Genomic DNA, 16275 nt, shown 5'->3' with positions numbered 1-16275 from the left:
GACGTGGTGGCCAAGCGGAAGGGTAAGACACAAGAACAAGGAAAGGCCAATGACAATAGCATCTTTACCGATTATCCCACATGTCTATGATAGCTAAGGGGCCACATGGACTTGCCATTACTATAGCAAACCTAGTCATATTCAGAAATTTTGATACAAGTCACGTGTGAGACCATGGCAGCAACTATAATTTACAAATATTGTATATGGTATTGACTTTTCTCCAAGTCTTCTGCAAAAAAAGAAGTGTTATGTTTGATGAGGAATTTGCTTGGTACAACTAGTTTTAGATTTCAGAACTTGCTTCTTCCAATGCTACTGTGGTATAGAGAGGTAATGCTATTGCATGCTTTTTAGCTGCTTCTCACCCTTTGATCATTGATTTAGGAGCTTTTGATGACATTGAAGATCTTTCAAATGTATTTTCATGTCTTACTCCATCTTCATCCATGATTAACCTAGCCAATGGATCATCTGCACATGCTAAGGGGGTTGGCACAGTTCATCCAACTCCTTTATTGCCATTGTTCTTAATACTTTATCTTCCACAATTTCTGTTTAACCTCATATTTATTAGTAAATTAACCAAAAACTTTCAGTGTTCAGTAATATTCTACTCTAATTCTTGTATTTTCTAGGATCTAGCCAAGAAGAGGATGATTAGTAGAGGATGTAAGGTAGAGGGCTGTATGTGCTTGAAGACACTCCTTTCATTGCATGCCCTAGTGTTGCATTTACATTCGATCCATCGTTGTATTGGTCATTCTTCTCTACATAGTTTTCAAAAGTTAGATTCTAGTTTTTAAGATTCGTTTGGTTCAACATTCCCAAGAGACTTTCAGCCTCTAAAGCCCCTTGAGGAAATGCTAGACCATTTGTCAATCATTTTGAAATAACTTTCAAGTGAAAACCAGCATTGGGAATACTGAAAATCCGATACTAGTAGGAACTAGTTTTGAGCTTTCAAAGCATTTGGCCAAATGCTGAAATTTATTTATTTTTCTTTTAAAACTATCCTCACTCATTTTTCAAATTTCTAATTTTGCCCTTGTTATTATTTTTAAATGAAAAAAATAATGTTAAAAAAATCAAATATATATAAATGCTAAAAAAATTAAATATATTTTGGTTTTTAAAAATATTTATATATTTGATTTTTTTAGCATTATTGTCAAATTTTATATTTAAAAAGTTGCATACATTAATTTTTTTTAATTTTAAAAATAAAAATTAAAAAATTGTGATGAAGGGTTTGGTATTTTTTTTTATAAAAAAAATAGATATATGTATTTGATTTTCTTAGCATTATTTTCAAATTTATATTTAAAAAATTTGCATACATTATTTTTTCAATTTTAAACAAATAAAAATTAAAAAATTTCGACGAAGAATTTGGTCTTCTTTTAAAAAAAAAATTATATATATTTGTTTTTTTTAGCATTATTGTCAAATTTTATATTGTCAAAATTCCGAGGAAGGGTGTATTCTTTTTAATATATATATATATATATATATATATATATATATATGTATGTATGTATGTATGTATGTATTTGATTTTTTTAGTTTTATTGTTAAAATTTATATTTAAAAAGTTGCATATATTTTTTTTTTCAATTTTAAACAAATAAAATTAAAAAAACTAATATTAATCATCCAAAAGACTTTTCAAATGTGTTTTCTACCAAACAACATTTCTCTTAAAGTTACTTCTCAAAGCATAATTTACCAAACAACCTTTGTATTTGTCTAAAGTCTTTTAGACTAAATTATTTTGCATTTTTTCAGTGGGCTTTCAAAATACTAAACCAAGCGCACCATTGGTCCATTTCTAGTTTAAAGTGTGAGTTGTGTCAATTTGGCAAATTACATCGTACTAGTTACCTACCTTGTGAGGGAAATGTATATCGCAGTTTAATATATATACATCAAAATAAACCCTAAAAGTGGTAAAGACCCATTTACCCTTCTTACTTCTAATTATCCTTCTTACTTCTAACACTCCCCCTCAAGCTGGAGCATAAATATTAATCATGCCCAGCCTGTTACAAATATGTTCTATCATCTAATTACCCAATGATTTAGCGAAGATGTCTGCAAGTTGTTCGCTGGTTTGAATATGACCGGGAAGAACTACTCTACTTTGCAACTTCTCTCGAATAAAATAACAATCAACTTCAATGTACTTTGTTCTCTCATGAAACATGGGGTTGGAAGCTATATACACTGTAGCTTTATTATCGCACCATAGAGTCATGGGTACTAAATCTTTAAAGCTTAACTCAGTCAATAACTGTCAAATCCACACTAATTCACATGTCACTTGTGCCATGGCTCTATATTCTGACTCAGCACTAGAGCAGGCAATAACACGTTATTTCTTACTTTTCCATGATACCCGATTTTGTCTGACTAAGGTACAATACCTAGTAGTTGATCTTCTATCATGTGGAGACCCAGCCCAATCAGCATCATAAAAACATTCAACCCTAATATGACTATGGTTTTGATAGACAATTCATTTATCCGGAGCTTTCTTCAAATACCTCAATATTCGAATAACTGCATCTCAATGAGATGTACGAGGGGAAGACAAAAACTAGCTTATTACACTAATAGGAAAAGCAATGTCTGGTCGAGTAACTGTAAGATAATTTAGCTTACCTACCAATCTTCTATATCTCTCGGCATTATTAAGAATTTCTCCTCCATCAGCAACTAATTTAACCCCTTGTTCCATGAGTGAATCAAGAGGCTTTGATCTCAACATACCTGTCTCAGTGAGAAAATCCAAGACATATTTCGCTATGACAAAACAATACCTTTCTGTGATTGCATCACTTCAATTCCTAGGAAATATTTCAATTTTTCTAAGTCCTTAGTTTAAAACTGTTGCTAAAGATATGTTTTTAACTCAGCTATACCAACAAAGTCATCTCCCGTGATAATAATATCATCAACATACACAATCAAGAATAGTTTGTCTCCCCCTGATTGTTTATAAAAGAAAGAATGATCATTTCCACATCTTGATAGTCCAAAAGACAGTACAACCCCATGCCCATGGAGATTTTTTCAAACCATATAAAGACTTTTTTAATTTGCAAACTAATCTAGACTCCCCCTGAGCAACAAACCCCGGAGGTTGCTCCATATAAACTTCTTCATGAAGAGAGCCATGCAAGAAAGCATTCTTGACATCAAGCTAAAATAAAGGCCAGTTATATTATGCAACAAGAGATATCAAAATACGAACAGAGGTAAGTTTGGCAACAAGAGAAAATATGTCTAGATAGTCAACCCCATATACCTGTGCATACCCATTGGCAACAAGTCTTACTTTTAAACGAGCAAGAGAACCATTGGAGTTGACTTTTACAGCATATACCCATCGACAACCAATAGTAGTTTTGCCTGGAGGAAGTGGTACTAAGTCCCAAGTTTGATTAATCTCGTGAGCCTTTGATTCTTCTTCTATTATTGTCCTCCAGTCAGAACTTTGTAATGCCTCAGTGACAGACTTGGGAACAGGATATTGTTCAACAGTAGTTAAAAAAGCTCGAAACGTAGGAGATACAGAAGAGTGTAAAATAAAATTTGCAATAGAATGTTGAGTACAAATACGTGTAACTTTGCGATGAGCAATAGGAAGATCAAGATCAGATACAAGAGGAAGGTCAGCTAATGGTGGATCTGGAGTAGAAGATGACGTAGTAGTGATGGGAGGAGCAGGGGGAGCAGTAGTGACACAAGAACGTCAAGTATAACCCGGAGAGGATGTATGGACATGCAGAAGAGAAATGCTATCCCCACTCGAACCAAGACATAACTTTTACTTGTTCAAAGTAAGCCTTTAGGAGTAATTCATCTAATTGGTTAGATCAAATTGGTTAGGTCTAAAATGTTTCTCAGTAGATACCAATGATACAACTGGAATAGTAGACCGAATGGTGGTCACATACAAGTCTTCATCCAATTCAGACACATCAATTAGAACATTATGATGAGTGGATTCAAAAAATGAAACATCAGGTGTTATAAAATATTTTCGCAGTAATGGAGAATAACAGCGATATCCCTTTTAAGTGTGAGAATAACCCATAAACATACACTTGATTGCATTGGGATCAAGTTTTGATACTCTAGGTCGATGATCTCGAAAAAAAAATAGACACAACCAAAGATACGGGGTGGTAAGACAAACAGTGGTTCATTAGGAAACAAAGTGGAACAAGGAATACCACCTTGCAAAATAGAAGAAGACATGTGATTAATGAGATAACATGCAGTTAGAATAGCATCAGACCAAAAGGTTTTGGGAACCTTCATCTCAAATAACATGGATCTAGTAACTTCCAATAAATGTCTATTCTTCTTTTCAACAACACCATTCTGTTGTAGAGTATTAGGACAGGAAGATTTCATGAATCATACCATGTTGAGTCATAAAATCAGAAAAAGATGTGGAAAAGTACTCCTTAGAATTATCAGAATGCAAAACTTTAACATGCATGCCAAATTGAGTATAAATTTCAAATATAAATGCACGAAAAATAGAAAATAATTCTAAACAATCTTTCATTAAATATGATCAAGTAATTATGGAATAGTCTTCGACAAAAGTAACAAAATATCTGAAACTCGAATTAGCAACCACATGACATGGACCCAAAATATCTTAATGAACTAATAAAAAAGGAGATGCTGCTCGTTTAATAACTCGAGGTGTGTAACTAACGTGATGTAATTTGCCAAGTTGGCATGACTCGCACTCTAGACTAGAAAGAGATTGAAAACTAGAATCCAATTTTTCAAGACTACGTAGAGAAGGATGACCAAGACGACAATGGATTTGATGTGGGGACGCAACACTTGAGCAAGCAATTGAAGAAGCATCTTCAAGTACATATAGCCCACCTTTCTCACGTCCTCTACCAATTAACTTCTTCGTAGCCAGATCCCGGAAAATGCAAGAATCAGGATAAAATGTTACTGAACACTGAAAGTTTTTGGTTAACTTACTAACAAACATGAGGTTAAATGGAAATTGTGGAAGATAAAGGACTGAGGACAACGGCAATGAAGGAGTTTGGTTAACTGTGCCAATTCCCTTAACATGTGTAGGTGATCCATTGGCTAGAGTAACTATGGATGAAGACGGAGAAAGAGAGGAAAATATACCTGAAAGACCTGACAGGTGATCAGAAGCCCCTAAATCAATGATCCAAGAACGAGAAGTAGCCAAAAGGCATGTAGTAGCATTACCTGTCTATGCCAAAGTAGCAGTGGAAGAAATAGGCTGTGAGATTTGAGATTGTTTGTACCGAGCATATTCCTCACTAGACATAACCACTACATTGTCTTCAGATGACTGTGGAGTAAAGTCAATATTAGACGTCGTATTAGCGAACTGGTGCTGCTGCCCTGGTCTCCCATGTAGCTTGTAACAGAATTTTTGAATATGACCAAGTTTGCCACAGTAATGACAAACTCGTGTAGTCCCCGAATTATCAGTAGCTATGTGGAATTGTCCATAAGGATGCTAATGACCTTGGTCTCTCCCTATTCTTATGCCTCGGCCTCCTCCTCAAACACCACGCCCATTATATCCACTACGGTTTCCCCCATCACTCCTATTACCACTACCAGTTCGAGTCTAGGACACAAGAGCTGAACTCCCCACCATTGATGTAGTATCTTGAGAAGACTCACGAGATACTCGAAGAACTTGAGCAAACGTATTTGTGAGTGACGTTATATTCTCTCCTCCAAGAATCTGAGACCTAACAGTTTTATGTTCAGAACCAAGACTTCCTAAGAATCCTATTACAGCCAATTGTTCCCTCTGACGTTGCATTTGTTGAACATAAGCTGAAATAGGGAGAACAGCATTCAACTCCTCATACAATCTCTTAAAGTCTACAAAGCACTGAGTAATAGAGCGTCCCTTCCTTTCAAATTAATAAACTCCTGCGATAGCTCATAAATCCGTGACAAATTATCTTGGCCAGAATACAACACATTCAAATACTCCCATGGTTCTCTGACTGTATCAATATGAGTTACCATGTCAACTACATTACTCTCCATAGAATTCAGCATTTGGTCAAGAATATGTGCATCAACACCATCCCAAGTTACATCATCTCTAGGCTTAAACTAAGTTAAGTGTCTATGTTGATTCCTGCTTGTCAAAGTAAGCTTCACGATTTTCTTCCATGGGTGGAAGTTAGCACTATCTGCGAGCTACTTATCAGTAATTCGATTAGATGAAGAAGAAATCACCTCAGTCATCACAGTATTATTCTTCTTAGGATCTACTTCAATTGTACTCTTCGAGTGATCACCCATTTTCCAAATAATAATAAGCAAACTCTGACCTTAGCTTCCGTCAAACAACTCAACCCCAATAATTTAATAACTCAATATTACCACATCCATACGAAATAGCATAAGCTACCACACAACTTTTAGATCACCAATGTACCCAAGCAGCAACTTTTTTTGCTTCATCACAAGTCTCAAATAAATTAATCAGTCAAAACAGTGAGATCTTTTTCTCAACAACTTAAAAAATAAAAGTTCTAACCCACAAAATCATCTTCTCCCATAAAAAATAGTGTTGCTTGCTTCCCAGTGTTCCTCGGCTACTACTGTCGCCCCTTCCCTCCGTAGAATCGTGGGCAGGATTCGGTCCTTGGCAGTGTTGTTGATCCTCTACAAATCTAGTGAGTCAATAACCAAAGAACAGAGACCCATCAAGTCGCACGAGCGTGAGCAAGCCGCGTGAGTCACGCGAAGAAGCGAGAGAAAGGGAGAGGGGCGCTCGAGTGGCGGGGGCGTTCGACAGTGAGCGGCGGCAACAGCCAACTATTCCGGCGAGTTGACGGTGGCAAGTGGCTGCTCCATCGTCTAGGATTAAGCCCTAGGCTCTAATACCATGTGAGGGAAACGTATATCGTATTATTCAATAAAGTTTAATACACACACACACACACACATCAAAATAAACCCAAAAGTGGTAAAAACCCATTTACCCTTCTTACTTCTACTTACCCTTCTTACTTCTAACATACCTCAAGTCATTAAACAAGCGACGTCTCCTCTTTTGTCACTTCATTAAGATATTTAGGATCCGAGTCATGTGGTTTTCAATTTGGGCTTCAGATTTTTTGTTGCTTTTGTTGATGGCTACTCCAAAGTCACTTAGTTATATTGAATGAAAAATTGTTTAGAATTGTTTTCTATATTTCATGCATTTATAAAAACCCATACTTAGTTTAGTGTGCATGTTAAAGTTTTTTGAGTTTTGATAATGCTAACAAGTGCTTTTTTGCAACTTTTTCTAATTATATGACTCAACATAAGATGATCCATGAATCTTCCTATTCTGATACACCACAAAAATAAAAATAAAAATGGTGTTACTAAAAGGAAGAATAAACATTTATTGGAAGTTACTAGATCTATATTGTTTGAGATGAAGGTCCCCAAAACCTTTTGGTTTAATGTTGATTGCATGCTATCTTATTAATTGGATGCCTACTTTTGTTTTGCAAGATGGTATGCCATATTCTATTTGTTTCCAAATGAGTTACCGTTTGTCTTACCACCCCATATTTTTGGTTATGCCTATTTTATTCGTGATTATTGATGTGGAATATCAATAGTTGATCCCAAGACCATCAAGTGTGTGTTTTTAAGTTATTCCCGTGCTCAAAATGGATATTGTTGTTATTCTCCACTACTAAGAAGATTTTTATAATTGTTGATATTTCATTTTTTGAAATCCACTCCTTATCATTATGTTCCAATTACTATATTTGAATTGAATGAAGACTTATATATGACCACCATTCGGTCAACTACTCGAGCTAATTCATCAATATTTACATAGAAATCACATTTTCTTGAGGTTTATACTCAACGTTCTCGAGTAGCTATTGCTCCCCCACTTCCTCTTGTCACCACTATGTCATCTTCCTTTTCAGATCTGTTATTAGCCAACCCTCTTCTTATATCTGATCTTGATCCCCCTTGTATTCATTGCAAAGGTACACATGTTTGTACATAATAATATACTGCAAATTTTATCTCATATTCTTCCATGTCTCTTTATTTATGATCCTTTTTATTTATCGTTGAACAATTTCTTGTCCCCAACTCTATTACTAAGGCATTGGAAAGCTCTAGTTAGAAGACAACTGGTTCATTGAACCTTAGACTTGGTACCTTTTCTTTCGGGCAAAACTACCATTAGTTATCAATGGATGTATGTTATGAAAGTTAATCCTAACGGTTCTCCAAGACTTGACTCAAAAGGATATGCTTAGGTGTTTGGGGTTAACTATATGAACAATTTTTCTCCTAGTGCCAAATTTACTTTTGTTCATATTATAATCTCTCTTGCTTCCTCATATAAATGACTACTATTTTAACTTAATGTCAAGAATGCTTTCTTGCACAGTACCCTTCATTAAGAAGTTTACATGAAGCAACCTTAGAGCTTTGTTACTCAGGATGAGTCTAGCGAACTAGTTTGCAAATTAAAAAAGCCTTTGTATGGCTTGAAGCAATCCTCACGAGTGTGATTAGGAAGATTTTCTAAGGCTGTACTTTTTTTTGGATTGTCTAGATGTGGAGATTCACTCTCTTTTATAAATAGTCAAGGGGATGCAAATTGTTCTTGATTATGTATGTTAATGATATTATCATAACGGGAAATGACTTTATTGGTATAGCTAAAGATCTATGTTCAGCAATAATTTCAAACTAAGAACTTAGGAAAGTTGAAGTATTTCCTAGAATTGATGTGGCACGGTCATAGGAAGGCATTGTTCTATCATAGCAAAAATATGTCCTGGATTTGCTCACTAAGATATGTATATTGAGATCAAAGTCTCTTGATTTACCCATGGAACAAGAGGTTTAACTAGTAATAGAGGGAGGAGAGATTATTGATAATCTTGGGAGATTTATAAGATTGGTAGGTAAGTTGAATTGTATCACCATTACTCAACCAGATATTACTTTTCAATTGATGTCGTAAGCTAGTTTTTGTCTTTCCCTTGCACATCTCACTAGGTTGCAGTCATTTGAATATTGAGGTGCTTCAAGAAGGCTCCATGGTCATAGCAAAGTTGAATGATTCTCTAATACTGATTGGGCAAGATCTCTAGAAGATAAGAGATCAACCACCGACTATTGTATCTTGATTGGAGGAAATCTAGTATCTTAGAAGAGAAGGAAACAATGTTATTGCTCACTTTAGTATCGAGTCAAGCTATAGGGCCATGGCTCAATATACATGTGAATTAGAACATATTTGTTATAAGCTGGGCATGACTAATATTTCTACTTAGCTTAATGAGGAGTGTTCGAAGTAGAATGGGTAAAGTAGTGTTTAGGACTTTTAAGGCTTATTTTGTTGTTGATTACTAATGGATATATTGAACTTTACTTAATAATACAATTTACTTTTCCCTTTCACAATACTATTGAAAGTCAAGGTTCATATTTGACGGTGTAAAAGTACTTCTTCCTCCTTTCCAAAAGTGCCTTCAAAATCGGTTCAAAATCCATCCAATTTGCAAACCGTCTTGAAACAACAATCCAATTTAGATGCTGGGAACCAATCATTTTTAGTTGATTGTCCTTAAAAACTTAAAATCAAATTGATCATGCTCAATTCAATTGGTTCCCGCATCAAACCAATTCGATTTTCACTAATATGAGCCTAGCTTTGTTATGAAATTGAATTTGATGATAATATGAGCCTAGTCATTAATTGCACTATTTGGTATCTTATGAATCTTTAATAGATTTGAAAATGAAAAAAGATCTAAAAATAATATTAACATCTCATCATTGACAGTTAACGACCCTCATTCAGATTTAAGTCGAAAATTGTGCCCTCCTCACGTGTGGGCCAATAAGCCCTCACCAAGGGCAGCCAATAAGCCCTCGCCAAGGCGAGAGCTTGGCAAGTTTGTGGTTTTTCTTTTATTAATTGTTAGATTTTTATTTTATTAATATAAACTCAATTATCTATTTATAATAAATTTTAAGATTTCCAGTATATATATTCCAGGTAAGAATTATGGTATAAAGAAAAGGAAAATATATTATATATTCCTCATAGCACGTGCGGGCCGCGTGTCATCTTCTTCCTCCTCTGATCTTTCGTTTGCCCCCGTGTTCATCGGCGCCGGCGACAGCAAAACCGCCATTAGCACACCTCTCTTCCTTCTCTCTCTCTCTCTCTCTCTCTCATGAAACTCTAAAGATCGCCGCCGACGCTTTCGGAGCGACATTCTCTTCCTCGATCTTAGGGATCTCCAGAAAACCCTCCCCTTGCCGCAACGGTCCGAGGAGCTTCCCGCCCCGCCGGAGAACTTTCCCTCGCGGTTTGGGACGGCGGCGGGTTCATCATGAGGCTCGGCCAGAGTCAGGGCCACCTGAATCAGTCCCAGAAGATGGCGCTTGCTGGACTCGTTGCGGTCCTGCTTCCGGTCTTCTTCCCGAACCTGTTCAAGCCGCTGGGGCGCGCTTCGCCTTCCATGTTCTCCGTAGGTTTCTCTTGCTTTTCCGTGACGTCCCTCTCGCTAGGGTTTCTGGCCGTCGCTTGGCGTGATTTGATGAGGACTTGCGTTTTCGAGGATCATTCTGTTGGTTTTCAAGTCGGTGCCTCACCGGTCCAGTGATCGTCAGTGATCTTTCATACATAAGTTCTGGAAGCGAACAGTGATTACCAAGTCACGGACTGTTCTCTGCTAATTGCTATTGAACGTGCGGGGAACATGCCGTGTAGTTTTCGTATGCGTCTCTGGGGAAGTACATCGGATCGGTGGTAGTACGAGAAGGAAGTCTTTTTAGATTTATCTACGCTAGTTTTCATAGTTAATGTCTTAATTATCCGTTTTTAAGCGTTGCACATATGAATTTTATGTTTGTTTTTAAAAAAAATTCTGCTAACCCAACTTTTTGGAAGTGCTATGTGTATATATGCAGTAATTAAAGGAACTGTTGCATGCAGGAATGGAATGCTCCAAAACCCAGACATTTGCCTCTGCTAAAGGCTGCCATACAGCGGCAAATTGTGAGTTAGTGACATTCTTGACATAATTATTGAAAGGGAAATAATATTGGTCTGTCATTTGATCTTTCTTTTCCTTTTTTTTTTTTTTTTTTTTGTTTTCCTATTTTAGCCCTTCAGACAACAGTTGGATCTATGGTCTCCGTTGCCTGATCAAGGATGGAAGCCCTGTATTCGGTCTGCAGATGATATGCGTGAGTGCTAGAAGCCACAGCTCCAGAGTCCTTTGTCTAGCATTGTGTTCTTTTCTAATTTTACCTTGTATGCTTCCTTTATTACATAAGTTATTCTTGGTTGGTTTTAAATATGAGAGGATGTCCTTCTGATATAATATTCTGGACAGCGCTGCCTGGGAAATCTATGGGCTACATCCAGGTTTTCCTTGATGGAGGCTTGAACCAGCAGAGGATGGGGGTAGGTTCTTTTGTGTTGTTTGATGCGTGTGCTTTTTGTAAAATTAGCAGCAAGGATATGCATGTGTGATCGGTGTTGTTCTATTCTTGTATGACGCTGATTTCACCTCATCAATGACATTGTTTGCCCCTTACTCTTTTGTTCCGCCTTAAAGATCTGTGATGCAGTTGCCGTTGCCAAAATCTTGAATGCCACGCTGGTGATTCCACATCTTGAAGTTAATCCTGTGTGGCAAGATGCAAGGTACCTGCTGATCTAATCTGGCCTGAACTATTTCCTCTGGTCTTGCATATGAATGGAGGGATAATTGATTTGTGTTTCATTTCTGAAGTTCATTTTCAGACATATTTGATGTGGATCACTTCATCAGTGCATTAGAAGGTGACATTTCTATAGTGAAAGAGCTTCCTAGTGAATATTCCTGGAGCACAAGGGAATATTATGCTACAGGGATTCGAGATACCAGAATTAAGATGGCACCTGTTCATGCTTCAGCAAACTGGTATCTGGAAAATGTATTGCCTATTCTGCAAAGGTCAGCGTGTCAGATTTTCTGGATTGGAATGGATGTCTCAACGTTTTATCCTCTCTTATAATGCATTTATTCATTGATAAAACACTTAAATGATTCTATAATCTTAAGAATGCTCAGGTTCTGCTGCTTGTCATTGAAATCCCTTCTTCCTGATTGCTTCTTGTTTTGTAATCATTCAACTGGAGCATGTAGTTCTTTACTTTGCTGATGGCAGTCACCTACAATAATATTCTTGCTAATGCCATCCTCATGTTTAATATATTTAGATAATTTGATCACTGTAGAAGAACGTGAGTTTTTAACTTGGGAGGCATTTATTGGATCCATAAGGCGATATTACTAAATGATAAGATCAAATTAGGTAAAAGGAAATTTTGGAACTTAGTTTGGCATTATACTGTTGGACATTAGGTAATGCCTGCAGAATGTACAGTTCATTGCATTGTACCTTCGTATGTTGGAACATCAACTCAAAAAAAAAAGCTCAGAAAACCTTTTGCAGGGAATTCTGTGCTTCTTGTTGGCTTAACTTGCATTAAAGTTGGAAGCTCCATAAACATCCATTGAATGTGAAGAAATTTGAGCTCTCATATCTCAATTAAATTCATGGGGTAGTTGGATTTCTTTAGGATCTACTGCATTTGGAAAATAGCCATTTACAGAGGGAAAGAGAAAATATTAATGCAACAATAAACGGAGCAAGGAAAGTGAGAAACATGATGAGGTGTACAGAGGAAGTACCATGGAAGACCAGAAAACAGTTTTGCTGATTTGAAAAGAATAGATGGGAACCTAGATTGAAATGCTTCAAGTGAAATCAATTCACCAAATCTCAGATCTTGCCATTAAAGGGCAGCAAGTTCCAGCACTTCCATATGTGGAATCTCCTAAGTTAATTTTCTCTGTAACTAGTCCACACCAGATCACATCCGGGTTACTTGACTGCAACTGAATAGCAACTACTAATCTTTTTGGAATACCCATTCTTGTGTGAGAAAGGGATCCTTGGTGCAACAGTTAAGTGGTCACCGTGTGACCTGGAGGTCATGGGTTCTAGTTGTGGAAACAGCCTCTTGCAAAAATTGCAAGGTAAGGTTGCATACCTTAGACCCGATGTGGTCCTACCCTTTCCAGGGGAACCCTGCACATAAGGGGAGCTTTGTGGAACAAGCTGCCCTTTTCAACCAATTTTATTTGTGACTGAAGTGGACAACTCATGCTCCTTGCTGCAAACCCAAATTGATAATGCTGCCTGTGGGTGACCATCATTTTTAGTTAAAAAATTTGAGTTTTTCCTTGCCATTTAAAGATAGCTGGAACTTTTGCATCCATGCTGAATAATCAGTCATTGGAAATATATTAGACAAAAGAATAGCAACATGAGACAGTTTTTATTGGTGCAGATTTGGAATTGCTGCTATTTCCCCATTCTCTCACCGTTTAACCTTTAACAATCTCCCACCAAACATCCAGCGCTTGCGATGTAAAGTCAACTTTGAAGCACTAGCTTTTGTTCCTCATGTCAGAGAATTGGGTGAGACCCTTGTAAGTCACCTTCGTTACCCTGTTACAGAAAGTCAAGCAATGGGGAACTTATTTGTGAAAGATGGAAGAGAGCAGATGAGAAATCAGGGATCAGGAAAGTTTGTTGTGTTACATCTGCGTTTTGATAAGGTATGATACTGAGCGTGATTTTTTTTTTTTTTTTTCTTTTTGGGAAAATACCAGAAGCATGTCTGATTTTTTACCCAATGACCAAAAAAATATCTCTCCTTTCAAATTAAGAACTTTGCTACCTTAACTAAGCAAATGCATGCATTTTTTTACCATGTTGTAATTTCAATTTCCAAAAATGCCCTCCCTGTGATCTCACATCTACACACATCTAAACACTAATCAACAAAGCACAAACCCTGCGTCCTTCTCAGCCACCACGGCCCTGCCAACTGCTGCCATGTTCTCTGGCTAGTCATCCTGCCCCCTCCAGCGCCATAGTCTTTGGCTAGTCACCCTGTCCCCTCTGCCGCCACCTCAAAGCCACTAAACCCAGATTCATCTCCATCATTCCATTTTCCAGGATTGTCTCTGTGTCTCAAGGATGAGTCACCGCCACGCCTGGGGGGCCTTGATCTGAGGTTGCCTATGGCATCGCAACCTCGTATGAAAAATGGGGGAGAAGAGTATGACCTATAAAAATAGTGACATGCAGCACAAATAAGGAGATGCGACTCCCCATTACTTTAGCTGCATCCTATTACCAAAGTTTACCACAATTTCGAAATAATTGTGCTTTAAATGATTAAGAATTTGAATGAATGGGAATTTTGGAAATTGAAAATACATAAAGAGAAACCAAATCACAAAATTAAATGAATTATTGGAGAATACAAACGTAACATGTGATAGTAATGTCTTTTCACAAGTTATCTTCTCAACACGTGGAACCCCCTTTTAGTGTATGTTAACATGTAGAAAGAAGTGAGAGTATGTGATGTCTACAAAAAATGACCCGGTGATCTGATCAATTGAACTGTCGCTTAGATGCCAGATCAGTTCTTCCTTTGGTTCACTTTTAACTATTCTGATTGAAGGCCGTGCCTTTGGCTTGGTTTGAATTCATGATTTCATTTGCAGGACATGGCAGCTCATTCAGCATGCGATTTTGGTGGGGGTAAAGCTGAAAGAATGGCCCTTGCCAAGTACCGTCAGGTAATATGGCAGGGAAGGGTGGTGAATTCCCAATTTACCAATGAAGAACTAAGGGGTCAGGGTCGTTGTCCTTTGACACCCGAACAGATTGGGTTGCTGCTTGCAGCTTTAGGTTTCAGCAACAGTACACGACTTTATCTTGCTTCTCATAAGGTAACTTTTGGTCATTATCTACAAGGCACGTTGGTGCTTATTAAACCATTTTAAGCCAAGAATTGATAGAGTTCTATGGGCATTATTACGACGAAAACTTGTCTGTTTTGGAGTTGAGATGCTAGCTAGCGATAAATTTTCAGGTGTATGGAGGAGAATCAAGGATCTCAACTTTACGCAAACTGTTTCCACTAATGGAAGACAAGAAAAGTCTCACCTCTGCAGAAGAACGAGCCAAGGTCAAAGGCAAGGCTTCTTTACTGGCTGCAGTTGATTATTATGTAAGCATGCAGAGCGATGTCTTCATCTCTGCTTCTCCAGGAAATATGCACAATGCTGTGGTAAGAACCTGACAACCCATGTCTTGTCTCCTTGAGTACCTGCAGTTTATTCAACTTATATCGACAGAATCCTGATAAGAAGTCTAGAATTTGCTGCAATAGGACCTCGGGCAAATTTTCTTCAACAAGCTCTAGTGCCCTTTTAACTTTCTTTCAGTACAAAATCAGTTATTTAAGCGGTTACTTTTGATTGGCATCATCAGCTAGGACATCGAGCGTTTTTGAACTTGAAGACTATAAGGCCAAACATGGCGCTTCTGGGGCAGCTCTTTCTCAATAAAAGCATGGAATGGTCAGACTTCCAGCATGCTGTCATAGAGGGACATATAAAAAGACAGGGTCATATTCGATTGAGAAAGGAGAAGCAGTCCATATATACATATCCCGCTCCCGATTGTATGTGCCAAGCTTAGAGGATCGAAGTAGAGATTCTTACGTAGCTCCTGGCATCTCTAATTAAAGAGCATGCTGCATCGTGTGATAGTTAAACGCATCTGCTCCGTAGCATCTTTAAGTAGCTCTTTAGCCTATGCCGCACGGAATTTTAATGTCGATCTCTTTCCCTTTCCTGGTTTGTCCTTTGAGCTTATACTTGTTGCCGTGGGTTTTGTTTAAAATGATTCTCACAAGTAATGGGCTTGCCTCTCTCTCTCTCTCACACACACACACATAAAAAAGCAGTTCACATTGAGGCTTGAGAGGTTCGCGCATACAATCGGGGACGTGTTGAAAGACTAAATGGACATGGCACGGAGGGCGTGCAACGACATTGGTCCTGTTTTGACTTACTCTTCCAATAATTCTCTTCCTGGGCCACAGATGGACAGGAAAATCCTAATGTATGTATTAGCTCCCGACTAACTCGCTTCGTGGAACAGAAAATGGCGTCAGATGAACATCATAGCCGCTCTTCCAAATAAGGAAAGAATAAGCTTACTTGGTATGCATTTATTGGTTGAATGTCAATAACAACTTGCTGCCGGTCGGTGATGTGGAAATAAATAAAAAATAAAAAATATAACTCGTTG

The 16275-nt window shown here is 37.5% G+C and overlaps 1 protein-coding gene across 1 annotated transcript; it reads left to right on the top strand.

Annotated features, from left to right (window-relative positions):
• Positions 1-10155: 10155 nt before the first annotated feature.
• LOC104449182 (O-fucosyltransferase 31) lies at positions 10156-15880 on the top strand. The gene is made up of 10 exons (XM_010063243.3): positions 10156-10568; positions 11036-11098; positions 11208-11289; positions 11439-11509; positions 11664-11752; positions 11841-12044; positions 13448-13718; positions 14679-14906; positions 15050-15247; positions 15451-15880. The coding sequence occupies exons 1-10, from the start codon at positions 10431-10433 to the stop codon at positions 15658-15660; spliced, it is 1554 nt and encodes a 517-aa protein (XP_010061545.2). The 5' UTR covers positions 10156-10430; the 3' UTR covers positions 15661-15880.
• The last annotated feature ends 395 nt before the right edge of the window (positions 15881-16275 follow it).

Source organism: Eucalyptus grandis, chromosome 11, assembly GCF_016545825.1.
Source record: "Eucalyptus grandis isolate ANBG69807.140 chromosome 11, ASM1654582v1, whole genome shotgun sequence".
Taxonomy (NCBI): Eukaryota; Viridiplantae; Streptophyta; class Magnoliopsida; order Myrtales; family Myrtaceae; genus Eucalyptus; species Eucalyptus grandis.
This window is presented reverse-complemented; position numbering and strand designations above follow the sequence as displayed.

What these genes read in the sequence shown, in the direction of transcription:
- LOC104449182 (XM_010063243.3), top strand. Translation starts at nt 10,431, where the DNA reads ATGAGGCTCGGCCAGAGTCAGGGCCACCTGAATCAGTCCCAGAAGATG. An exon ending in CTTCGCCTTCCATGTTCTCC is followed by an intron (nt 10,569 to 11,035) that starts GTAGGTTTCTCT and finishes TGTTGCATGCAG; the next exon opens with GAATGGAATGCTCCAAAACC. An exon ending in TACATCTGCGTTTTGATAAG is followed by an intron (nt 13,719 to 14,678) that starts GTATGATACTGA and finishes TTTCATTTGCAG; the next exon opens with GACATGGCAGCTCATTCAGC.